This window comes from Dermacentor albipictus, chromosome 3 (genome assembly GCF_038994185.2).
Source record: "Dermacentor albipictus isolate Rhodes 1998 colony chromosome 3, USDA_Dalb.pri_finalv2, whole genome shotgun sequence".
Taxonomy (NCBI): Eukaryota; Metazoa; Arthropoda; class Arachnida; order Ixodida; family Ixodidae; genus Dermacentor; species Dermacentor albipictus.
The window spans coordinates 146,383,935-146,411,347 of record NC_091823.1 but is presented as its reverse complement, the minus strand read 5'-3'; the positions used below and the strand labels follow the sequence as shown (position 1 = coordinate 146,411,347).

Genomic DNA, 27,413 nt, shown 5'->3' with positions numbered 1-27,413 from the left:
GACGTCTGCTACTAAAGCAATGCAATGTTTTCTGAAGCGAAGTAGGAACCCTATGAGATCAGCAGTGCGGCTTGGTCGGCACTACAGGCTGTTGTTAAGCGAAAGTTCCTGTTTTCCATGGGAGAAAGCATCGAAGATCACTCTTAAGCTTGTTGGATTATCCTCGCGGATTACTGCATGGTGTTGCATGTAATACACTGTGGCTTTTTTTGCTCATTTCATTCTAGGCTACACCATCGTTAGTATATTTGCGTATGACAGCATTACATTCTCGCAGAAGCTGAGGGTATCGCCGAAGTTCTCGAAGTTGAGGTAAACGCTTCCTTGATTTGGCTCGAATGTTGTGGTTGTGGATTTTCTGTTTTCATATACATATACATTTCTGTGTACATATACATATGTACACACAGTGGAGAAGACGCGCGTATGAGACACGATTTAAATGATAGAACCACGGCCTTAAAAAGTGCTACGTAGTTCTTACGCATTCCTCTTGGATTTACTGCTAAATAGCGACTTAACGAGATGACATTATTTGGACTCCGACGATTGGGAGGCCCGTGCCTGGGGTCGCCTAGATGGCCACTGCGAGCTGCTGCTCCCGAACGATCTCCATGACTCGCTGGACGGTCTAAAGTTGGTCTTGGAGTTCTGAGCTAAGCAGCGCAGCAAACCACCGCACCCGTAGATTTTCCAGGGAGACTGCCATTTTATGTTCACATATTTTACATCCCTACAGCGTGTGTTGAAGGGTGGCTCTCACAGACTTGCATAGCGTGCTTATACCGCTGTCGTATATATCGGGTTAGCTAGCCACTGAATTTTTATTTCAGAATTTCGTCGACATTATAGTAACAATTGTCCGCACGTGCACATTTGCCTTCTGATTCTTGAGCTGCTTGCACGCTGCTTCCCAGTATGCAATAAATACGTAAGTAAGTAAATTATATACAGCATGTTGTTAATTTTACTTAAGGATTGGGTATCGTATTATTGCTCGCTGAATTATTCCAGCTGAGAATAGTCGCGACGTGACCACAACAACCACAAGATGTTAGTGACGTCGTTGTGTTCTGTCTGGTTTTTGCAGATTTTGGATTAGCGTGCACCTCAATGCCGCTAAACAAATTGCCTGCTGCCACGAGATTCTCTCAAGCCCCGACAGGGTCGAGCCTCTTAATCTGATCTTTGCTCCGCTGGGGCACTCGTGCGGTCCTCCCAATGTCCACTGTGGAGACCATCTGACCTCTTTGCTTTTGGGTGGCACGTACCTCACAAAAGTGCCCCCGGATGTCGCTAAAGGATTGGGCCTTTACCTGGCACTCACACGCAGTCTACGAAATTTGGGCATGGAATTTGAAACGTCGCATGACTCGGCGCAGGCCATCATAGAAGGCATCGCAAAAAATAAGAGCATCGAGCAGCTGCGGATGGAAAGTAGGTGAACTGCGCGTAGAATGCAGAATTTTCTTGAACTTTTGAGTGCTGTAACGTAGCCCATCGCTACTTTCCGATTTACAGATATTGCGGGCAGCATAACATTCTTTGCGGTTTAGTCAGGGCACCTAACATAACATGCTCAAGCTTGTCTGTAAGTGAATTGCGTTTTGCGGAATATTGCGGACAACGTAAAGGACTCTGCTGGCGGCGCAGAACATTACCAGAATAAGCAGATGTAAGATTGGTGACCAATTATTGTATAATAGCTGCTAGCGTGAATTTCCGCAGAAAGAACGTAAGGTGAACACAGAGCCTTTCTAACGCAAATGTTTATTAGTGAATCCTGCCAGACTCTGCTAACCATGGCTGCTGATGGGTGCAGGTGGATTCTTGCCGGAGAGGACATATTTAAAAAAAATCGCAATGGTTGGATTGACCCACGGTCACCCCAGAACCCCATCCAAATGCCCTATCAGCCCACAGTCGTACATATTGTTTGCGCAAACATCAACAAGCTCTTCAAGATGATCACGGGGTGTGTCACGTAGCCTAGCATCACGCACGCACCCGATTTCTTTAAGCCAAAGGCGCAGGAATGAAATGAAATAATTTGATGCGGTTGATTAAACGGATCACGAAAAGTTCAGGTAGATCAGAACATGTGCTTTTGATGTGCATAAGTTTCAGTTTTTTTAAACGAAGACTCACGTAGCAGCAAAACGTGTTAAATGCATTGTGGTTCGACAAGGCATCACAAAATCTCGCTACAAGCGTTGTTGCTTCAATTTACTGCTCAGGTACCACAGCATTTTCAGAAGTTTAGCACGTTTTCGTTTGCAGAAATGTTAACTCACTATTCATTGCAAAAAATTGCAGTTCATCTCTGCGCAGACAAATTCGTCAACACGTCACTGGTTTGAACTATTGAGAAATTGCTCAAAGTGTGATGGATAACTGGATTTCAATTCCGTGAGCAATATGTGATTTTTGACAAACGTTGTTTGTCGGGAGGTTGCCATTGCAATACACAGCGAATTTGGCTACAACAGTCGGCGTATAAGTTGGAATCACTTTATTCCCTACCTTGTTTCAGTTCAACCAACACTGTATACTCGTCTAACAAGCAGAATTTTGTTTTCTGCAGCATGATGACTACTGGTATACTCTGCAGCAGCGACGATAGTATATCTTTCTCTGAAGGTTGCCAATCAACGTGTACTGCAGCGTCAATGTAATCAACGTGTACCTTCGCCTTACTTTTGATACAGCAGCGCCTCGTGGTGACTATGATATAGTCTTGCCCGCATCTGAAACTCAAAAACTCTGCAAGAACAGACACAATCCCGTATAAAAATTTTTTTCTGCTTGTGATTGCCATACTAATTTCGTAACCTAACCGACATGTATTATATTACCGCGCTACCAGATCACCAATCAACGCTTCGTTCTCGCATGATTTCCTGACCCTGGGTTGAGAAGTGTTCAGAGTAAAATGGAAAAAAAACGCCCAAACACGCACACTTGCACTGTGTATGGCACTGTACTTGGGCACTAGATACCAATAGTCCCGGCAACGACGTTTTATAGCATAGTACGGCAGCGTTCATAGCTTTCGTAGATTTGGCGCTGAGACTTGGTTCTGAATTACCTTTTGCGATCGCAGGGTTCTCCGTGAAGGATGATGACTGGGCAACCTTGACCAATTGGCTGATCGACAATCGGCGCTTGCACAACCTGGACATCTTGCCTCCTCCTAGCGAGAATGCGGCAGTGGTCAAATCCTTGGCAACGTCATTCGAGAGTAACTACTCCGTCACGGCAATGAAAGTACTTGACCGTGATCTCGAAGAAGCAGCCTGGATGCGCATAAAGAACATCGTAAGAAAGCTCTGTTCGATGCCCAATATACGCACTACATACGCTTGCACTTGCTTGTATGTTTATTTCATATCCATTCACGTGACGCATAAAACCTCGCATTCAGATATAGCATGAGATTGAGAGAGCAGTAGCTGCAATAACAAAGAATAATTTAATCTTTAACAAAGCAAACCACTAATACTACACAATGCAAATGTATTTCACTATAGGATGCGCAGTGCACTAAGTGTAGTCATCATGATTAACAAATATAAGAGGGAAGATACAAAATATTCTGAATGTAAAACAGCTGATTCGGCATGGGATAGAAATGAGGGCATATCCACCAGTAAATGTCTTGAAGAAGCACATTAGTGCTGCTAAAATGAGTTATCAAAAACGCATACAATTCAGCAAGTACAATCGACGAGGAAAGGCAATTTAAGAGAACAGCGCGAATGGAAGAACGAGCGAACGCACGAGCGTTTCCCTTCCCGAACACTCGACAAATATAGTGCGAGACAGTCCTCCACTCTACTTCTCGATGATGCGCCCTCCCCGCCACTCAGTTGCATGGGCACCATTTCCCTCGGCTCCTTTGTGTCGCAAGTCCGACCATTGGCAGCCGCTGACCACGAAAACAGGTGAAAGCGCAAAATCAAGCTATTCACTTTAAGAAACGTTTGCAAGGTCCAGCCTTTTCCGCAGTAAGCAGACGGTCGTGGTGATGTGCAAGGTGCAGAGATCCTAAAAATTCCCACATCTGGTGGACAACTTTAACGTTGAACACGTTCATTTATATCAGTGAATGTGATTTTAACTGATACAAGTTTACGCCGCTCGGAGGCAGTCACTACAGCCCAAACTCATCGCATTTCGCCAGCGCCCACACGGCGATATTCCGTGCCACTGTTCACTGCAAACGTGGTGCCTGCGAGAATAGGTTTGGATCGAAGACTTCATCAACGTCAGCCTATTTATGTTCACTGCAGCACGAAGGCCTCTTCTCTGGAATCTCCATTCACCCCAGTCCATCGTCAACCAATTCCAACTTGTGCCTGCATATTTCTTAATTTGGTCACCCCAGGTTGTTTTCTGCCGTACTCGTCTGCACTTCCGGTCTTTTGGCACCCATACTGTAACTTTAAAGGTCGACCTGTTATCCGTACTGCGCATTGCATGCGTTGCATAGGTTCATTTTTCGCTCTTAATATCAATTGCAATCTCGGCTATCCCCGTTCGCTCTTTCATTCACAGCGCTCCCTGTCTCTTAACGTTACGTCTAACATTCTTCGTTCCATCGCTCTTTGCGCAGTCCATAACTTTTTCTTGAGCTTCTTTGTCCGTCAAGTTTCTGCTCCATATGTTAGCACCAGTATAATTAACTGACTGTAGAGCTTTCTACTTGATGATAATAATGAGCTTCGAGTCAGTCTAACATTCTCTGCCGTATGCGTGCTCCAACCCATTTCTATTCTGTAAATTTCCTCCTCATGATCAGTAAGTGAGTGAGTGAGTTAGTGAATAAACTTTTATTGGGTTCAGCAAAACGCAATAAAACGCGCACCCGCCTAGTGCCTCGATGGGACTGAAAGACCTAGTTTGCCGGCCCGACCACGGGCGCGCTGGACGGCCAGGATGCGGTCTTCAAAGACGGGACTTCACAGGAGCGCGTCCCACTACTCCTTGGTGAACTTCGGGCCAAGCGACCAGCACTCCCAGAACATATAAGGCAAAGTAGCAACCTCACCACAGGCCACGCATCCCTTAACAGCACATATTCTGAAATTTATCCGAATTGTTCCTTATGATCAGGGTCCCCTGTGAGTAATTTACCTAAATAAACGTCCCCCTCCACATACTCTACAGGCTCGTTGGCGATCCTGAGCTCTTGTTCCCTTGCCCGACTATTCATGATTATCTTTGCCTTCTGCATATTAGTCTTCAACCCCACTTTAACACTTCCTCTGTTAAAGTCCTGAATTATTTGTTCTAATTCGTCCCCAATGTTGCCGAACAAGACACTATCATCTCGAGATAGTCATATCATCTCGAAGATTGCCGAGTTATTCGCCATTGATTCTCACTGCTAAACCTTCCCAGTTTATTAGCTTATAGGTTGAACACATCTTCAAGTTGTTTTTTCATCCACTTTTATTTCCATTATTTATCGTTTCTTTATTTCATTTATTAAGCACAAGTAATTTCCCCTATGTTGTCCTTGGTGTCAGTGTTTGTTGGCTTCTTATGATATGACTAATAAAAATCGGGCCCCTTGGTTAACCCCCTTTGTTCTCGTTATACCTGCCAAGGGTTACTCCAACGTAACTAGTGCTTGGCCATAACATGAAGTTCGTTTTACTATGGCCGCATGCAGTATAACGACGACCGTCATCGTCAGAGTGTCGTAGCGGTATTTAAATATTTGCTATGTTAGCCCCTAGTCAATCGAAAGGGTAAGCAGGGCTAATACCATGCATGCAACTCCTTTGCATCACAGAAGACCTACGGAATGTTTACAGAACAGTAGAGGTGTTGTTTAGGAGGCACTTTTATTACTAGCTTCAGCACATAAAAATTTCCTACGGGTAGAAACATCCTTCACACAGTTCAAGTTAGCATTTGTTTTAAAATACAGTGAAGCTTTGACCTTGCTATAAGTGAATACACTAAAGAGAGCGCATTTCAGTGTATTTTTATTGCTTCAATCCAAATGTTAATAGACTTTTGTGAAAACGATCAAATTGGAGGAAGATTCAAGCAAAAAAAAACTTGTAATCTACCTGGTTGTAGCATGGAGATACAGAGGAAACATATAGGGGTTGCTCGGAAAGTTTTGCAATCAAAAACATACTTGGCCTGTTCATGGTTCCGGACAAGTTCTAATTTCTAAATTCTTGGTTAAGTGAGGCACCATGGTTACAGAAGCGTTAAACGAAGTTAAATAAGTGCCGCACTTTCCTATCCTCCCATCCTTCTGTTTTCCCCATTCTTCCTGCAACAAGCATCAAACATCGCGTTCGTCCTCATGGCATCGCTGCATTGATGTCTCACTTTGGCCATCCACCTGAGTTTTTTTCTAGCATTTAGGCATATCTTGTGAAGGGTGTAGTGCATAAACATTGCCCGAAAGGATAATTGAACAATATGGTCCATATACACAAACAATGCGTGAGTATACATGTTACCCAATATGTAAATGAGCACAATCGTGCGCATTCGCCTTAGTTGTACATCCTTTAATCATCTGTTCACTGAAGCTTTGCTTCACACGAATTCCAGCGTTTGATATGCCTTATCTTTTTTTTTTCTCAGAGCCAATTTTAGTGATGTTATCGGATCTTAAAAAACATGCCGCGTAATCGAAAATCGTTCATACTGCTAGTTTACTCCTTCATCGGATAAAAAAATTAGGTATGTGTCTATTTAACAAGACACTTTGTCTAGCTTGCTAGAATGTTTCAAACGCCGAGGCGTGAACATTAAAAAGAATGCATCCATTCAGCTTTTTACCTTCCTTCTAGCCAACAGTCCTCGTTTTTCTACGTAATTTTATTTTATGCATTTTTATAATGGTTTTTATAATGGTATCATTCAATGCATTTGTATTTGTTTATTACATTTTTATTTTTGTCGGAATCTCCCAACATAAGACGTAGCCGCAGTTGGCATCCGTCAGGCACATAAAATAGCGAATTCACTGCCAGCTTTCCCCGGCTGCCAACCAGGCTTAAACGCGACTTCACCTTTGTTGTATTTTTCTCGCACCTTCAAACACTGCTGTACAGACTAAATATTTAAGTACCTGTTGGCAGGTAATGTCGGCAGGGCCAGGCACGGTCCTAATCACACGGCCACGCGTACAGCAGGTGCTCAACAGGTCTGCTGTGTTCTTGTGAGTGCCGACATTTCTGAACACGCATCACAAGCATTCCTTAAATGTTCAGTGTTTTTTTGTCACCATTGCCTGAGCCCACAAACCATTCTGAAACCCTGCAGACTCGGCGTAACTACGGATTGGTGCAGTGCGCAGCTGCGTTCGTCATGGGAAGCTCGCTTAAACGCGCTGCGGTCGCCTACGAACTGGTCTCGTGGCACCCGCAGCTTCCCGAGGTGGTCCAGTACAAGGGACCCCTGAGTGAAAGCGAGACCAAGGCGAGAATGGAGCAAAGCCGCCTTCGGCTTCGTGATGAGGTAGGCGGTGGTCCAAGGTTCTCACTAGGTGAATCACATTTAATATCATTAGGATGTGCTGAGCCGTCTCCGGATTGCAGCATACACATGCCTCGTCTTATTGCGAATAGTTGCTCCGGTATGTTTTTGTTCTTCGGCAACCAGCTCGAGCATGAAATAGCAAGGTACTTCCTTTTCTCTTATCGCACAGATTTTCCAGTCTAATTTCCTTCTTGCTATTGCAAATCTCCATATTTTCTTTATTTCTATTCTTTGCATCCGATTTGTTGTCTGTGTTACTTTCACTTTATTTCTGATAACTCTTGCTTGTTTATTTACCCTTTAAATTACCCTGTACTTGGCTGTCAAATTTCTTGACTTCGTACTCCATTCCGTGCCCACGCTTGTCAGGTTAAGAAACTTGTGCACTTTAGCTGTTGTTTATGTTGATGCATTTATGTTGATGCATGTTCCTGAGTCTTTCTTCAAAACTCATTTGCTCTGCGCTTCTTTGATTTCGAATGAGGCCCGACCTATGTCACCCTGCACTGCCTTATTTGTGGTTTTACCATGGGCTTCCGAAGCCAACCGGCCTACCAACCTTTGGTCAACTTCTAACCACGCCATGATATCCGATATTAAGTACTTAATATTTATGAACGTTATTGCTGCCGCCATGACTCCTTTCCAGATTCCACGCACCACCTCACATTTATTGTGGCCCCAAAATGCTCTAAGTTTCATAGTTGCATTGCGCTTCCCCTTTATTTTCAGAATATCGTGGGTGGTGCTTCAGAAATTATTTCCTTCGTTTTGTATACGCCGAGATATTTATACTTTTTGTCTATCGGTATGACTTTTTAATTGACACCACGAAATTACCCGACTTTTCATAAAAGGTCATAATTACCGATTTCTCTGTGCTAAACTCAACGCCTATATTGGTCGCCGTCTTATCACAGATATTCGCAAGTGTCTGTATACCTCCTGCATTGCCGGCTAGTAGCACTATGTTGTTCGCATACACCAGTCCGCGGACATTCTGTTGCACCATTTGTATATTACGCATGTAGGATCAATCAAACCCTAATTTTTTTTTGCAGTGGTCTTTCTGTGCCTTTTACATAAAGCGTGAACAACACTGGAAACAAAGGACACCACTGCTTCAGTCCTAGGTGAATTTCTACCACTCCATTACATTTTCGACATTCCGGCACGACTTACACTATGTTGGCTCTATATATGTACCTCAGCAGCTCCAAGAAATTGTTATTTATACTTTCGTGCTTGAGAATATACCATAACAATTCCTTGCCTATGTTGTTGTTGTCGGCTCCTTTGACATTTGGAAATGCTATCCATAAAGCTATATTCTGAGCTATTGAGCTCGCACTGAGTTATTACGGCCGAATCCTCTAAACGTCTGCCTGGTCTGAACCTATTCTCTAGTTCCCCGAGTACGTAATTTTATTTCAACCTACTTAGACAGTTGTAATTTTATGGCTTGCATTACCACTCTGTATATCACCGACCTCAGGTAACTGGCCTATGCGTGCTCATCTTATCCTTATCACGTTCGCTTTTGTAGATAAGCTCAATCTTGCTTTTACGCCATCCAACCTCAATTTCCATCCATCTACTCAATTCCTCTGTGGTAGCAGTCGCTTGTTCTTTGCACCAATGTTTTTGATTACCTTCATCGGAATTGTGTGGGATGCTGCGGCAGTGTTATTGGGGTCATTTTCTTCTACTGTCTTCTAGCAATAGATTTCTATACTAAGTTTTGGTCCCTCAGGCTTCTCTGTTGTTGCTGGATCTGTTTGAGTCCAGACTATGCTTTGTTTTTTCGTGCCGTAGTTACACGTAATACCGTCTCTGGTGTACCGCAGCGCATAGTCATCTTCGAAAATGTTATTGACTTCGTTCCTTACAGCCATATACGAATATTTAGTTGGTGCTCATTTTTGTGCGCCTTTGTCTGTTTTGTGAATGTTATGCACCCAACATTCACTTGTGCATTTAATTTTACCTTGCACAAGCTCACTCGCCACCCTCTTCTCTGTATTTGTTCCATCTACGGAGCACCTCTTGCTCGTGTAGTCCCAACTTTATGGCTTCTCGATGATCCTTTGACGCCTGCTCACGTTGAGCGCCACAGTGCATTTACGAAATGGCAGGTGCTACTAGCCCAATTTCGCGCATTACAAACCTTCGGAGAAATTCAATACCATCCGAAAAACTCCCAAACAATCTTGCCCAATGATGACGCTGTTTGCAAACATCTGTTTCATATGGTGCGATTTGCCCTGTAATTTCGTTCTTTGGTCGTCCCAGCTCTGGCATATCTAAAAGCGGCCCCGTCGTGCCTGTGACGTGCCGACATGTCGAACTGCTGAACTTCATTGGTGAAATCGCCAATGCAGCGTAGACGGTGAACCAATAACACTATGGGTCATCACATGTCATGGCGACCAGCCTGCTTATTATTCCGAAGCCAATTACATGACAACTCCAGACGAATGTTCGCCTTCATGCTAAGTACGAAGTCCAAGTGCGACAAGGCTTGCTTAAGCCATAGTAGCGCAAATAAAAATGACCACAACACTAGAGCGGACACAACGGGTGCTACACTCATATCTGATTTATAGGTCTCTTGAAAGCCAGAAGAAACGTATGCTAAAATGCGCATGCACAGGAGTTTGTTACGAAAAAAAAAGATTAATCAAATCAGACCTCGCTACGAAATAGACAAACAAGAACATGTAATGCAATTCGTACTACTTCTCTTTTTGATATGGGCGGCTTCCAAAAGTTCGTGTGCGAAACACTGCTTGCTACTGCCCAGAATCTTAATGTGGCGAAACGAAGGCTCGCACTTACAAGCCATACAATGTTCGAACAGAACAGTGCATTGCTTTTATTTTTTATTGAGAGATAGTGCTGCCGTGCTCGGTCATTAACGCATCACCCAATTTCGCATGCATTAGCCATGAGATGTTTCAGTGGCACCCTCTTGCTTTTGACCTCAGCGATGGACTCCTCCGTCCTGCCGCGCGCTCCCTCGTTACGGGAAGGCAACTTGGCGGTGTCGGCCGACCTGTTCCATTCGAGTTTTTAAGCGTGAGTGGGCAGGTATGTACAACAGTAAGCAAGTCTTTTGGAAAATTATCCCTCGGTAAATCCAGCGCACTGGCTGTCGTTACTATGCTCAGTGTTGATTGCTGCTGGTGTCGTCTACTAGCAATCAGTCGGCACACGTGCTTGCATGACACTGGTTTCTCTCCATTCCTGTTACACTTCGCGGCGCACTCTTAATTATTTGTCAGCCCTTGTTTGACAACGAACTGCAGCGTCTGGCTTTCAGCAATCGCGTATGCGCCGTGATACTCTCCAGGAAATGTCTGAAGTGACATACTGCCATGTACGTTCCAGGAGTTCTCTTCCTAATGTGCTGTAGCGGTCTCCATTAGAGAGAGCTTCCGAGCAAAGAAGAAAAGGGGCTGCCAGTCATTATTCGCAAACTGTTAAAGCACCGCTCCCATTGCAGCGTTGGACGCATCAGTCATGAGGAAAAGTGGGGCTCCTAGTCTCGGATGGACGAGAAGGGTTGCCTGAGACAGCGTGGTCTTCATTGTATCAAAACAGTTAGTGCTTCTGGGGACCAAGCGAGTTCAGTTGTTTCGAATTTGTTGCACTGCAACATGTCTTAATGGCCCGTGAAAAGCAGCGCAATGAGATATGAAGCGATTGCAGAAATTTACGAGGCCAAAAAAACTCGCACGGTTTACGGATGGAAGGTGGCTGGCGAAAATCTTGTATGGACTTGACTTTTAACGACAAGAGATAGATGCCATCCTTCTCGACACGGTGATTGATGAAGCCCAACTTGCGTGCGCCGAATTCGCAGTTCACCATGAGGGAAATCACCCTGAAAACTTCAGGGCGCGGTGCACTTTCACGATGCGTTACCGAACGTACGGTGGTACCAGAATTCGCCTTGCTGTGATGAGGACGGGAGTGGCTGCGCTAGAAAGAGCGCTGATATCGACGAGATAGAGCGGTAGTCTGGTATGATAGTTTGTAAATCTCCTCGCGGAAATCATTCCGCAGACTGTGCAGGGAGGGCAAGGGTGGCACAATGGATGCATCTCAACATTACACGACTGCAACCGCGGGACTTGATATGTCCATGCACCGCAGGGGCGTCTGCGTCAGCAGGCATCTGGTGTGCTGCGACACCACGTACCCGAGCACATGGCGCTGGACCCTCCCGCGTCTAACCGTGTGCGGCTTTGCCGTGTGCGGAAAAAAAAGGGATCCTGGGGGTTGAGACGATGCCGAGTGTTTGGACCTCTACGGCTCCTCAGTGGAGGCAACACACCTCTTTGGCCTCGGGCTTCAGGTAGACGGCACCCCCGGACTGACCCACCCGGGGGAAATCGGTAGTTGCCTTTTCCTGTCCCCTTCTCCATTCTGCGTATGTCTCTCTTCCTTTCAATATTTCCTGCCTTCTCCTCTCTTCTATTTACTTCCGACTTTCCTAGCAGCGAGGGTTAACCTTGTGTGGGTGGCCAACCTTGGGTACTGCAGATTGGTTTATAGTAGCACCGTACAACTGGCGAGGGCTTGTCTTGCTCGCAGGATCTGCTCCGTCCCATGTTGGTCTCGGTGGTGGGCGATTGCCGCTGCTGCCGAATTCAAGACCCCTATCTTGCTTCAAGTAAACAACTATCCCTTGATCACCCTCTGAAAAAAGTGCGCACCGATGCAAGCTCCAATTCTTTTTGAAGAACAATGAGAAACACTTCCCTAAGTACCATGTCATACATAGTGAAGGCAACACAAGCGTGCGCAAATTCTCCCACTTCTTGGTGGCGAAATGCCTCGCAAACACGATAGCACCTGGCTACAAAGCCACAAAGATGTCCAATGGAGACCTAGCTGCTCCTTGAATTGAAAGATAAAACCCAGTATGATATTATGAATGACACAAAGTGGATTGGCGATGTTTCATTCACTGTGTCGGCACATCGAACCATGAATACGAGCCGTGGAGTAATTTCTGAAGACGGCTACTTGGAACTTAGTAACGAAAAGCTGCTTGAAGGCTTTCAAGACCAAATGTCATCAAGGTAGAAAGAATCCTAATCAGCAGAAATAACGAACAACTTCGAACAAAGCACACTGTATTAACCTTTACTACCAGTGTGCTGCCTAGTACATTGGATGCAGGCTATATCAAAGTACGTGTTAGGCCGTACATCCCAAATCCTCGAAGATGCTTTAAGTGCCAGAGGTATGGGCACGGATCCCAGACATGCTGAGGATCGCAGACTTGCGCGAAATGCAGCTCGAACGATAATCCATCAGGCACTTGCGACTCATCTCCACATTGCGTGAACTGTGATGGAAGCCATCCAGCCTACTCTAGAACGTGCCCTAAATGGAAGAAAGAAGAAATCATTTCAGTAAAGGTCAAAGAAAATATAACATTTCATGAAGCAAGGAAACGTCTGTCATACTTCAATCACAAAAGCTTTTCCGAGGTGGCGCGACGGGGACAGCGTCACAAATCCCTCGGGAGCCTACCGCGGTCACTGATAGTGGTCCTGTAATCACTCAGCCTGCCCCCCTGGTGGCTGCAAGTGCTGCTCCATCAACATTGAAGGTGGACCTGCCGACTCCTGTTCCGCATGTCCCAAAGCTAATCCGAACTCCACGGCCTGGGACGCAAGTTTCAGCGCCTAGTTCACGATCTTCCAGCGCCTCTGAGAGGTTATGCAGGGCGATCAAAAATCTCCGGCGTCATCGACGCCGAAAGATCAGCGCTCCCACGAGCGCATTACAAGAGATAAAATACCTGTAACTGCTCAAAAAAAGTGGCCGGTAACCTAAACGATTACCGTCCTTGTATACATACTTATCTATCTTGAACGCGGCCTCTTCAACACAGACAACAAAAATCTTCCTCGATATGGCTACACAACAAATTCAGTGGTATGGCAGGGGCCTACTTAAAAATCTAGAGGATGTCAAAGATCTACTAGAGGAATATCAGCCACGACTGTTTTGTGTTCAAGAAACACATTTAAAGTCTACACACAAGAACTTCTAAAGACAGTACATAATCTTCCGTAAAGACAGAAATAATGGTATTTCTCCAAGTGGTGTGGCAATCATAGCCCAAAGTCCGTAGCATGCCAGCATGTATCACTCCAGACTTCATTTGAAGCAGTGGCTGTTCGGGCTATATTGTTCAACCAATTTATAACTATTTGGTCCATAGATATATTGACTGATGAACGGTTTGACAAAGCAGAATTCGAAAAGCTGATTGACCAGCTTTCCGAACCCTATATAGTAATCGGAGATTCAATGCTCCCAGCATATTCTGCGGTGACTCAAGATGTGATGCGAGAGGACGGGCAATTGAAAAGTTCCTTCCTTCATCTGGAGCCTTTCTATTTAACAAGACAGAGCCAACATTTTACAGTCCTACACACAACACGTATTCGTGTATAGACTTAGCCATAGGGTCCGCCTCACTTCTTTCATACCTGGAATGGAGAGTTATCAGTAATAGATATGGGAGCGATCATTTCCCAACACTCCTTGAAACAACAAAGTGGCACGATGGACCAGCTTACCCCCGAAAATGGAGACCTAATAGTGCGGACTTGTCGAAATTTAGTAACAAACGTAAACTGTGTCTGGAAGAAGTGGACCACCTAGGCGTAGAGGAACTGACCCCCTACATCACTGCACATATCCTCTCTTCTACTAAAAAGTGCATACCTCAGTCCTGCAGAAAAAAAGTCAATCCAAAACCATGGTGGAACAAAAACTGTGAAACCGCAAAGAAACGTCAGAACAGAGCATGGAGCAGATTTTCACGCCACCCAGCAACAGACCATATAATAGAACTTAAGCATGGCGAAGCGAATGGCCGCCGTATCCGCCGAATATCCGAAAGAGAAAGCTGGACCCGCTACGTATCCTCCATAAACCCATACATGGATGTTAGCAAAGTATATGATAGGGTACGTAACCGAAGAGGACAACGTCCAAATCCTTTTCCTCTCATCCCTGGCTCTGGCGAGACAATAGAAGATCAAGCAAATACTCTTTGTGAGCACTTTCAGAGGGTATTATGCTCCGAAAATAATACCGAAAAGGTCTTACACCATAAAAGAATAGCTGAAAGCATTCCTCTGTGTCCAAACAAGTTGTCATCCGAAGGATACAACAAACCACTAACATTCTGTGAACTGAAGCTTGCCCTAGGCTCTTGTGGCAGCTCAGCTCTAGGCTCTGACCAAATAACTTATGAAATAAACAACAATCTGCCTGGTGAGACCCTAAACTGCAATTTTAGCTGTATACAATAAGATTCTTGCAACTGGTCATATACCTTCATCTTGGCAATAGTCCTGCCAATACTGAAACATGGCAAAGACCCTTCCTTAGTTAACAATTACAGACCAATTGCACTCACGAGCTGTTTACTTAAAGTATTTGAAGAAATGATTAACGGGCGCTTTGTGTTCTTTTTGCAACATACTAGTACCTTCATCCCTCACTAATTTGGCTTCCGAAGAGCAAGATCTACAATGGATAATCTTGTTCTCCTTCAGTCATATATACGTTAATGCATTTGTACAAAGTCAATACCATCTATCTGTATTCTTTGATCTTGAGAAGGCATATGGTACTGCCTGGCGATACGGTATTCTGCAAGACCTGTCATCCCATGGAATTTGTGATTCTATGCTGAACATCTCGCAAAATTACGTTTTTGAAAGGAAGTTCGGTGTAAGAATTGGCAATGCACTATCGCGCACTTTTGTTCAAGAAAACGGCGTACCAGAGAGAGGAGTGCTAAGTTGGACACGTTTCCTAATTAAAATGAACTCTGTCCGCTCTGCTATACCATCCATGGTGTCTTATTTTGTCTGTGTGGACGACATCCCAGCGAGTTTAAAATTTTGCAATATATCCCTATGTGAATGCCAGATAAATTTTAGTGTTAATCGGCTCGCGAGATGGGCAGACAAAAACGGGTTTAAATTCAGTGCAGAGAAGTCTACCTGTGTGCTGCTTTCCAGGCGAAGAGGGGTATGTTCTGACCCATGCATTGCGATGAATGGGAGAAGCCTGGTAATTAGAAAAGGACAAACATTTCTGTGTGTAATCTTCGATAGTAAGCTATCTTTCATGCAGCATATAAAACAGTTGAAGCTGATATGTCTTAAAACCATGAACCTTTTAAAAATTTTATCTCACCAGTCGCGGGGAACCGATAAGTATTGTCGCCTATCTCTTTTTAAAAGCCTTGTTTTGCCATGCATAGACTATGGATGTATTGTTTATCAGCCAGCTTCAAAGACAACATTTAAGCCACTCGATCCTGTCTATCACTTAGGTATCCGCCTAGCACTCGGTGCCATTCGTACGAGTCCCGTCCAAAGTCTATATGCAGAAGCGGATCAGTGGCCGCTGGATAATCAGCCTACATATGTGGGAGTCACCTACGCAATAAGAACCTTGTCAATAAACAACATTCATGCAAAGCACTCATAAGTGATCAGTCCACAAATCAGTTGTATTTAAACAGGCTTCCACACGCTCCACCGTTCCCGTTAGCAGTAAAATCTGTTGCGGAAAAACTCGTAGTTTTCACGGATCTGCAGGAAAGCGGCTACGCTGAATCCATCCCACCTTATGAGCAATGTACAGTTACCATTTACCTGTCCTCTCAAGAACTTAACAATAAGAGTTGTCCAACTGCTCTAATCCAGCAACATTTTTTGGCCCTTGAAGACAAGTATTGATCGATGGCATTTTTCACTGAGGCTTCGAAGTCTGCAACTTCGGTATCATGTGCAGTCCATGGCCGAAACTTCTCCAACTCTAAAACCTTGCATAACCATAGCAGCATTTTTACAGCCGAAGCGTATGGTATCCTGATCACTGTTGAGTACATAGTACCCAGTACAAGATACGAAACTCCATAATATACACAGATTCCTTAAGCGCTGTAATAGCTCTGTCCTGTAGGAAAGCAAGCCGAAACCCTGTAATTAACCAGCTCCATAAGCACATTCAGGTAGCGTATAAACAATACCTTGCTCTTGTTGTATGCTGGGTGCCAGGCCACTCTGGGATCGCAGGCAATGAAATAGCGGACAAAAATGCCGCACAAGCGGATCATCGGGATACAATTGATGTAAGCTGGGTACCTGGTGTAGATATGTAACCTGTGGTACGAAAGGCGCTCCGTAATGATTGGCAAACTGAGTGGGACAAGGAAGTTAAAAATGAGCTGCACCGGCCTAAACCGCAGTTAACCAAATCTTTTCCACTGAAGCTTGATAGACACACCGAAGTCACCCTGGCACGACTCAGAATAGGGCACACTGATGGCACACACAAATATCTTTTGACAGCAACTGGCCCACCGACGAGCAAACGCTGCGATGAGAAGCTAACCATCCTACATGTCCTCATTCAATTTCCTGAACTTCTCCGAGACCGATTAGCTCATATTAGGGAACTTTACTCGCACCATATACACGCTCCCCCCCACCATCCTTCGATGTTCTTATCAGAGGATGCACTTCTCAACTTTAAAAGAGTTCTTAATTATCTTGCACAAGCTAACTTCCTCAACATCATCTCATACCATCCTAACCTTCAGGTTGTGCCTCACAGGTTTAGGTACAATCTGATGCTCAAAAGTATGTCTGAGCTCTCGCACTCCTTGCGCAAGCAAGAACTGTACAGCAAAGGACTCAGACGATCCAGATTAATATAACATGTGAGCCTGTAGCAAATGCCTTTAAGGCCTTATATTTATCTTAGTATTTATTTGAGAAATCATCTACTAGTATTTATAGATATATCTTACGTGTAGGCCTCTATACAGCCTTTATTTAGGTCATAGTCCTAAACTCTCAATTTTACTAAATATAACATATGTCCTGGCGCTCATTGGCCTTTGATGCCCTTGCATCAATAAACATCAGTCATCAATCAATTGATATGTTAGGACGCAGCCGGCAAGTTTGTCTAATTGGGACACGGGCAAACTGCTACGGGTCGCCAGAACCATGCGGACGGAGGAGGGCAAACGTTGTAGGAAACATTCTCGAAGCAAATTTTAACCGAAGGTGGTTTCCTTGTCTTCAAGGGGCTGTTGAAAATGACTCAGGAGCTGCGAAGATTTGCGATCCCCGAGCTCTTCAGTTTGGAGAAACTGATGTAGGTGTCGCTGTTCCGACATTGTCCTAAGTTTGACGAATTGGCTCGTGATGTCAGAAGGACCTGTCGCCAGGGGGTTGAAGGATGAGATCGCGAAGCTGGGTGGCAATCTAGGGCAGCATCGAGGATAGGAGACGGTTGAATTTTGGAGCCTGCGAAGTTACTCGCGCAATGGTGAACAGGCTGTTTATTTGAGCGATCAAGAGTTCGGAGTCCACTGGTCAGTTTTTGGGTAACCTTTGCGAAATAGTAGCCAAGTCGCGCTGCGGTGCAGGGGTTCTTCGATTGCTGTCAACCGTGGCGATGATCGATCATTGGAAGCATTGCTGTTGTCTTAACTCCATGTCCACCGTCCGTGGTCACCAATATTGTGGGGTGCAAAATCAGTGATGACGATGAGCCACAACAAACACAAGTACATTTTCTGCCGCTGCCTACTCATGTACCTGATCCCTTGGCCACAGGTAGTTCCATTTTGTTGCTGCCGACAGCGTTAAGCACTTCATGAAAGACACCTGATCCTGTTCCTAAACATTAGGTGGTTTCTGCGCCGCATTATTGCATGTGCTACTTTACCGCCTTTGCAGCAGAATGCGGTGTATTGCTACAATGTGGCATGAGTTCAAAATGACATAAGGTAAATAAGTGATGTATCTGCAACTGTAAATGGTCCAACACGATGCAAGCTGAACCTACCCAGAAAGCACGAAGCAATTATAAAAACATGTGTGGCTGAGTATTAGATCTGGTTTTCCTCAAATATCGTGCAACTTTTTCTTCAACGGGGAAGTTTCTACAGGCCTCATCTGGAAATTGTGGTGGGCGAGAAAAGTATGCTGTCCGTTCATTGTTCTTACTGGGTTGGTTTCCGGACTAAACAAAGGACCAAACACACATCGGTGCAATAAATCGGTGATAGGTTTTCCGGCTCCTTATTAACATATCTTTATTCTTGCACTTATATGAAGTGATATTTTCCGAGCGCTCTCCAGTAGCCTAAAAATTCGTTCAACAGAAATGTTGTCATTCTTCTCGCATTCCCAATGTCATTTTTTTGTATTACACTATAGTCAAGAAATTTATTTGTCAAACATATAGTGTAACGCATGCTTGGCGACTGCGAAACCTGATAGAGGGTTTTGCAACCAATATTCGTGATAAACCAACTGTCAATGAAATTAGGTTATTTATATGAGCAAGAGTTTCATACGTGCAACACCAACTGAATATGATTATGACCGAAATGTAAAATTTGCGTCAACTTACTACTTGATCGATGCAAAATTTAGCCAGTGAGCCCTGCGATCGCGATCGTTTCGAAGCTGCGTAGACTCCCGTTTACTTGCTATGTGTGACGCTTGGTGACTGAGTCGTGACTTCATGCCCTTAACAAGACGTCTGTAATTATATGCAAAAAGAAAGCTATTCTGAGATTTCACGTGCCAGAAACAAATATTAGGAGGCGCGCCATAACAGAGGACTCCGCATTAGCTTTGACCATTTGGGATTCTATTCTGCGCAGTGAAATCTAAATACACGAGCATACGTGCACTTTGCTCTCCATTTATATCTACCCCACAGACGACAGCTCTGCAGCGAAACGTAATAGCCGCTGGGCAACCACAGTGCTTTGTTATAGGGAAAATAAGTTAGTTGGTCATAATAATGCTGGAATTTTTAAAACCAACCTAGAAAAAAATACAAGTAGTAATCGGAGAACGCCGTGCCACGCGAGCATGCATGCACGGCGCCAGGAAACGAATTAAAATCCAGCTGTTATAGCGAAGTGTAGCAGACGAGAAATGCGAATCCCCACAATGATGTCACCGCAGCGCCATCGCAGCGTCATTGGCAGCGTTGCCGTCAGACGCGTATGAGGTGAACAGGTAACAATTCAATACCGTAACAATTCAATAAAGCAAACCACGCCGGTTGCACATCTCACATGTGGTCTCACGTGATTCTTCTGCCGTTAACGCTTTGTGTTTTAACATGAAAATAATTGGAGCACGCTTAAGCTTTTCCTTTAGTAGTGGAAGGCTACAGCAATTGAAAATCCTTGAATTTCTCACGTCTCCCGGCAACTGCTGCTTATGTAATTGTAATGTTTACCGGGGAAACTCTGGCGTCGAACGCTATGCATGAAGGCGATCTTTCTTGTAGAAACGCGCCTCTTGCGTCGGCCGCGATGCGGCGGAGGCAAGCGCTATCTCCAGATGCTGCAAGGAAGCGGCAGCGCTGCTTTATGGCCTTCGAGATGTTCGCGCGCAAACCTGGGAGGCCATGGCCCTTCTATGGGTTGTACAAACGCTGGAAAGTGGACTTGTTCTTTTTCAGTTTTCGCATAATAGAATTGTTTTTTTGTATATTCAAATTACAATCCGATGCTATTATGTCTGTAGGTTGTGCGCAAGTCGTACTTTACGATTTTTCTACGAATTTGTTTCTGCGAAGTATAATTACTTCAGTAATATCCTTGCGCCACATGGAAGGCCTGCGTTGTTGGGTATGCGTGGTTCGAAATTTGTTTTGTCGAAGGGACGCCAGACACGCGACGCCAGATTTTCTCCTACACGTGGGCCTTAACACTCCCGCGTTAACAGCGCACGAGCTTACATGGCGCCAAAAACATCACTTGAGCGCCATACAAGTTTGCTACCTTCTTCACATAGTGGGACATATTGTGGACATAAGGCACTATTCAGGGCTTTATCTGCTTCTGGGCTCAGACATTTTTTTAAACCAATATTTCTTTGTCTTTTCTTTTCCTTTGACCTGTCCGATGCTGTTGCTGCTGTTTTGCACGCCACGTAGGGAGCCGCTTGATAACGTGCATAATGTGCATTGCAAGAGCGTGGGAAACCTTCCCAATGAACTTCGGGGGCGTCGCCACTATGCCCTACGCAAGTCCCTCGCCGTTGCCACAATGCTCTCTGGAATTCTCTCGTCGTCGACATATTTATGTAATTACACATGAGCCCCTCACAAAAGCATTGCAAAAGCTGCAGCGCTTACATTTTCTGACATGCGCAATGGCCGGGAGGGAGGTAGAACGGTAGGCAGGAGTAACAGGATGCGTAAAGTCAACTCCGTAATGACGAGAGAGAAGAAAGTCGCATAAGACACCTTCCATCATCAAGACAAGCATTTCCGCGTGCGTCGACTGATATTTTAGCCTTAAGCTTGTCCGTTCACCGTGCTCCTCTTCGCAACTGTCATAACGTCGTACAAGGACTGATCCGTCCTTGCATCTGTCTTCTGCACTTGCTCCGCTTCTTGGAGTATTGATACTGAAGAGATCGCAGGTTATGTGCATTCACATCGAGCTATATGTCAAGCAAACTTGAAGAAATCAGTTACGCGGTCTTGTTTCGTTTCCATCGAACACAATGAGGCTTTTTTGTCAATTGTCTCCGTTCAAACAGTGTCGATGACTGCAAGGCGTCACCAGGCCCTGAGTCGATCGCACGAAGTCCATTATTTGCACTATATTTAATTAGTGGCTACCTTACATTTGCTGGACTGAGAATCTGACTGTCCGTGAGGAGCTTGCCGCGTCTAACAGCTCCTCTAACACCAGAGATGAGGGAATACTTGTAGCAGCTCTAGTAGTGCTTCGGGATTTTTCAGCCCTTTTATTTGTGTATGTAGTTGCAAATCTTTTAGGAGACCGTGAAATACAAGCGTTAAGGCTGATCGTGATTGCAAATCTGGTTCAGCAAGTCGAAGCAGTCACTGCTTGTCAAGAAAGTGGCCAAGCAAGGAACCGCACCTAAAACGTTAAAACAGTGCCTGGTCTTATCGCTGCACGTTATTTCTTCGGAATGCTGACAAAAAAAAAAGCTCTTTCCACATGCACCAAGGTTCGCAAAGAAGCTCTATGTAGGGCAACTAATGCCGCATTCCGGTTAGACCACTCAGATATTGTCGCATGTTTAAGACCGGGTCTTGGTCAGAAATCTACCCAATGTATTTCGCTGCGGTCTCATAAAAATTCATTCATCTTTCTAGGTTAGTTGAAGACACGTCAAAAGTTTCTGGCGTTAAAATTTCATGTAGATGGTTTCTCTTGTGGCTTAAAGCAGACAGGCGAACATGCGCCGCTGCGCTCTGTTGCGAAAAATGTTATTGTTGCATGGGTATGGCTTGTAGAATTCATGATTTGCGGCCATACGATGCTGCACGACCGAATGGTCGTCCGAGTACCACCTGACTAAACAGGGCCAATGGGATATTCACCTTCGCTGAGCCTCGTTAAACAAGCTCTTCGGTCGACACAGAAGCTCGATCCAGAACGAGATCCAGGAACTTACCCGTTGTGTCCACGGGTAGGTCGACCAGAGAATAATCGTGGAGATATATAGCAGCCTTTGAATACAACTGGATCGTTGTACCTCTCCAGGAAAAAAAAAATGCTTGCATCTTCGTTCCCTTGTCGGCTGCACCGAAATTTCCAATAAGCCCACACATATCAAATAGGTGAAATTAGCGTCATGTCGCCATTTCTTACTTGTTTATTCTTCTCCTTTGTTTCCCGGTTCCCTGGGATGTGATCCGGCATCATATCTTTCGCCACACTTCAATAATAATAATAATAATAATAATAATAATAATAATAATAATAATAATAATAATAATAATAATAATAATAATAAAAATAAAAATAAAAATAAAAATAAAAATAAAAAAAATAAAAATAAAAATAAAAATAAAAATAAAAATAAAAATAAAAAAAATAATAATAATAATAATAATAATAATAATAATAATAATAATAATAATAATAATAATAATAATAATAATAATAATAATAATAATAATAATAATAATAATAATAATAATAATAATAATAATAATAATAATAATAATAATAATAATAATAATAATAATAATTCAAGGTATGTTACGGCACGTATCTACTATTTCTGAAAAATGAGCACCATGGAAGTTGGTCCATGCGGACAACTGACGCAGGGTCTTTGTGCGCAAGCGCAAAGCCGCATTAAAGCACCGCGGCCTGAAAATGACGGCCCGCAAGTGGTGATCCAGCAAATACACACTTTATCCGCGGTGCCGTTACCCTGCCACACCTGGGTGGGGGAGGGGGGGAGCGGGGGAGATGCCTGATACGTAACGGAGCACGGGTGGCCAGCGGGTGCTGGTCCGTCGGTTAAGGGACGTTGCAGCAGCTATTGCTCCTAAGGCTTCAGTAAAAGGATTTCTCTCTCTCATCCACCGTGCAATGCGCCGTGTGTGGGAGTGGCAGTGCCAACCTTCTCGCAGGCTACGGACAACGGCGCGCAGCAACGTCTCGAGCAAACACGTCTCACTGTGTGCTGTGTGCACAATTTAGACAAACGCAAGTGGTGCATGCGAAGCTTCTTTTAACACCTAATCACTGCTGCATGCCGTCGAAATCAAAGCCAAATGCAGTCAATTAACAGAAACAGCACAGCAACATCGATTACATCGATTCCCATAGTGCGTGGAATCTGCATATTTTCGTTTTCGTCTAGGGTCGTTCACCTTTTTCGGGAGGATCTGATGGACCGCTTTCAAGACTTAGCCCGGGTATCCGGCTCTAAATATCATCGCCAATTCATTGTCCAAACTGCGCTGCATTGTGTAGGGATAGGACTAAGATTGCTTATTTTAGGCAGAGGGCGGAGATTTCTGTCTTTGCTAGTTTCTAATGTTCTAAAAGCGTAAGGCATGATGGCTTTCTGTGAACGCGGGCTGTAAAACCAACACGCATGTTATTCATACAAAATTATTAATAACGTGACTCTGACGAAGATCAACTCCCATCTACCGTGCTACCAGGTACAAAAGGAATAGCAGTTGCACACATCCCTGCTAGAATCGGCGCGCATGACGCGATAACCAAAGTGCACAATGGCCAAAGGCAGGTCGTCGACAAACCAAGACTATTCGTCTCTTTTCGCTCAATAATCCCTAGGCTGCATGCCTTGTAAAACCTCGCTTTGCTTCCGTTTGTCACCGCTCACTCATTGCAGCCCACAACTAACTTGATTATTCCAATTTGAATAATTGATTTGACTAGACCAGGAGTACATCATGCGGCAGGCTTTGACCCATTTACTTTCCGCTTGTGTGTGCCTGTGTGTGTGCGCGCGTGCGTGCGTCTGTGCGCGCGAATTTTCCCCTTCCTTCCTTCCTTCCTTCCTTCCTTCCTTCCTTCCTTCCTTCCTTCCTTCCTTCCTTCCTTCCTTCCTTCCCTCTTGAACCTTCATTGACATTGCAGGTTTCCGCAAGACTGATTTGCCATACATGTATTTTTTTCATGCAGTTCTGGCAGCTGTCTGGCATTGTCAAAGAACAGCTCATCTGCAATGCGCCGCCTACTGGGGCAAACGGCAAGAAGGTGCGCCAGCTCGACAAACTGGGCGCCGACATGTTGGATTACCTACGCTCCTACCTCAAGGTCAGTGACATTCTGGACGACGAAGAGGAGGATCCGAAGAGCGAGAAGGCAGCTGCTGCCATGGAGCGTTCCAACAAGCGAAAGCGGGCGAACAGCACCGACTTTCTGTAGCAATAGCAATGACCTGCAGATGAACTGAGACCAATAGTGCGGCTCTGCTTAGCCGTAAAAGCTTTTTAGCAACTGTTAACCAGGCTGAAGTCAGCGCTCACCTTTTTACGAGTTGACGACTGTTCCCTTTTAAGCAAATGGAACGTGAAATTGGTCAATAAACATGTTTTTAAAGAAAAGGTAGTGGTGGGTTTAGAAAAATGCGATCTTTCCTTTTGCAAGAACATGAAAAGATCATGTCATGGTAGCATACGAATACGTCCGTGACTTTTATGTAAGGTAAATTTTTTCACTGATCCAGGGACTCTGATAGTTCCTTTTATAGGAATCCTTGTTCACTCCAAAACAAGCCGTCGCAAGCTCTTATTTCATTGTCAGGCTGCATGTTTCTCATTTTTTTCTTTTGCTAATTACCTTCCAACATAGTTTGTCGATTAGGACGAAGCATTTATTGAAATTCATGGTAACAAAGAATCATAAAAAGGGAAACTACGGATTTCACAACAGGACGGTTCAGATGGATAATTTGCTGAGGTTCGGAGTCAATGAAGTTTGCAGAAAAATGTAAGACCTTGCGAAAGTTTAGGTTCTGGAAGGACTTAAGAGAGGAATACAATAACGTTAGCGTAGTTAGGCTTAACGCACAATAAAGACCCTCAGGTGGTTGAAATTATTCAGTCTCCCACGACGACGTGTCGTCGAATTGTATCGTGGTCTTATCTAATAAAACCCAAGAATATAAACAATTTTGTTAACATGCTTGTTCAGATGCCAGTGTCCAGCAAGGTTCTCGATGCCATAGAGCACTTTCGAAATGAACTTTTAAAAGTTTGCTAGGTAAAAACGATTAATTGAATTAGAGTTGGTCATCCTTTAAAATGGGACCAGCGAAGAAAGTTTTCCTACGGCAGTCAGTCGGTAATACGCCGAACGGCTGTTACATGGCGTTCTCTTTGCGTGTGTCTTTGTGATAAACATGTCATAATTGGCATTATTATTCCAGGTAATGGCGTGCTTTCAGTCCTAAATGTTACTACGAGGTACAAATTTGCATTTTTCAACATAAGGAACCTTTCTCTCTGGAGCTGCCGCCTAGATAGATCAGAACGGAAAAATGGCTTCGCTGGCCACTCCATCCGACAGGCTTACGCTAATTTTATATAAATGTGGAGCTTTTATACACTGACTGCTTGAAGCAGATATAAGTTCTTGCTCTTTGTTGTTTACACAGAATCTACCGAGAAATTTATTTCTAAACTACAATAAAAATCACGATACAACTCTAACTGTACAATGTGACGACTTAACACAGTAGCCAGAAGAGGGTCAAGTAAAGGTAACCAAACAGGAAAAAATGCTTATTTAGACACTGCTCAGACAGCTTCCAATATTTGTGAACTAGGGTTTCTGAAAGCTCGCATCATGATAGCGGCTACTGCCTGTAAGCACCACAGTAGCATTCAATCTGCCCAGTGATGTATGCCTTCAATGTTACACATTTACTCTCCTGCCAACTGCGCAGCGACACTAACAATGCTGGAGCGATCATAACTTTGGGTCATGGTGCACCCGTTGCGAAACTTGTCGTGTGCTGTGATGCATAGATTAAAACAAAGCATGGAAAAGGAATCAGTGCGCTGTAGCTTTACTTCCGGCTGAATAACGGCAGTGAGTCGTCGCTTCGATAATGCCTTCCGACTGCACGCCGAGGTAATGACTCATTGGGGATATTCACGTCTACAACGTCTTCAAAACGTCGAATAGGCTTAACACGGGCGGAACCACAAGACCAGGAGCGTTGTCTTGTGGTCTCACTGTCTTGTTATTTTTATTGTGTTCTAGCACTGACATGATACACGCAATGAATCGCAATACACGTACCTGGGTCACGTAACACTGCATTGAAGGACATGCTTCGAACCATTACAATATTGCTGCTTACCAGCAGGCACAGAGCCCTCCCATTCGAGATACTTCATCAATTCGCCGTGTGTGTCAAACCGAATGGGACTCTGGTGGGACCCACACGCTAATACCCCCTTTTCCCCCACCCCATGTGTCTGCTCTCTCCCACCCCACCCCAAGTCTCCTAACTAGGGCTGAGGAAGGTCTTAGAGGTGTCATGCTGAGGGTGGCTGTTACACAGGCTGTCACTTCCGTATGAAACATGCCACACTTTACATAAGTCGCAACATGCCCATACAGTCGTCTTCTAGTGACGGAGACAGATCCACCATTTATTTATTTATTTATTTATTTATTTATTTATTTATTTATTTATTTATTTATTTATTTATTTATTTATTTATTTATTTATTTATTTATTTATAAGGCTGTGCGAATATTCGAAATTTCGAATACGAATCGAATATTTTCCATATTCTAAGCGTAGTCGATTCGACAAATGCATATTTGGAAATTCCCGAATATTCGAGGACGGCCGAATAACGGTAGAAACGACAAATATTCATACAGACTGCGACTAACTGAGCAATTAATGAATTACATGCTTGCTCCCCACTCTGCTAAGAACATGTTTATTCACTTACAACTTCGCATGATCCGCTCATTATCTGTATGCTCTGTTTCAGTCTATCTGCATCACGCCCGTGAGACATGATCAGTTTCAGTTTCTTTTTTAGCAAGCTTTATTAGAGGGCTCTTCCACAACGATATATGATGTACTTTCGTGTTGTGTAAGCATCCGCGATAAAATATGCATCTCTAAAATGCTACGTGGACAATTTTTAGATGTTTGGAAATTAAAAAGATAAATATATAGGTCCGAGGAAAACGTGGTATTGAAACCGACAACTCCCGCCTTGTGTTCCCGCTTTTCTAAGGTGGTCGCCGGCTCTTTGCTGCGATAAGCGCTGCTGCTCTTTGAGGCAAACGCAAACCACGCTTACTTCGCCGCTGTGCTATTTGCAACTACCTCAGTGCTGATACAGCCCTCGCTCAACCGTGTTCTCCAAGAATGGCATCAACTGCGGATGACGAACCACCCCGAAAGCAAGAAAAGAAAGCCGGAAGAAATCTACTATGGGGTACTACACAAGCCTCTCGCCGTCGACAGCTCGGTGCAAGTAGTGCAAACGTGTTCTTCAAACGCCGACAGGAACGA

At 44.3% G+C, this 27,413-nt stretch overlaps 1 protein-coding gene across 4 annotated transcripts in view; it reads left to right on the top strand.

The window, feature by feature from the left end:
* LOC139057610 (uncharacterized) overlaps positions 1-24,472 on the top strand; it is a 174,552-nt gene extending 150,080 nt beyond the window's left edge. For 2 of the 4 annotated variants that reach the window (XM_070536140.1, XM_070536139.1), the window contains 4 exons: positions 1,091-1,437; positions 3,104-3,318; positions 7,300-7,494; positions 24,044-24,472. In XM_070536140.1, the coding sequence (XP_070392241.1) occupies positions 1,091-1,437; positions 3,104-3,318; positions 7,300-7,494; positions 24,044-24,289 (1,003 nt within the window). In that variant the 3' untranslated portion in view covers positions 24,290-24,472. Of the gene's footprint in view, positions 1-1,090; positions 1,438-3,103; positions 3,319-7,299; positions 7,495-8,576; positions 8,649-24,043 lie in introns of those variants that run through there. The other 2 variants (XM_070536141.1, XM_070536142.1) reach the window with 2 other exon arrangements.
* The last annotated feature ends 2,941 nt before the right edge of the window (positions 24,473-27,413 follow it).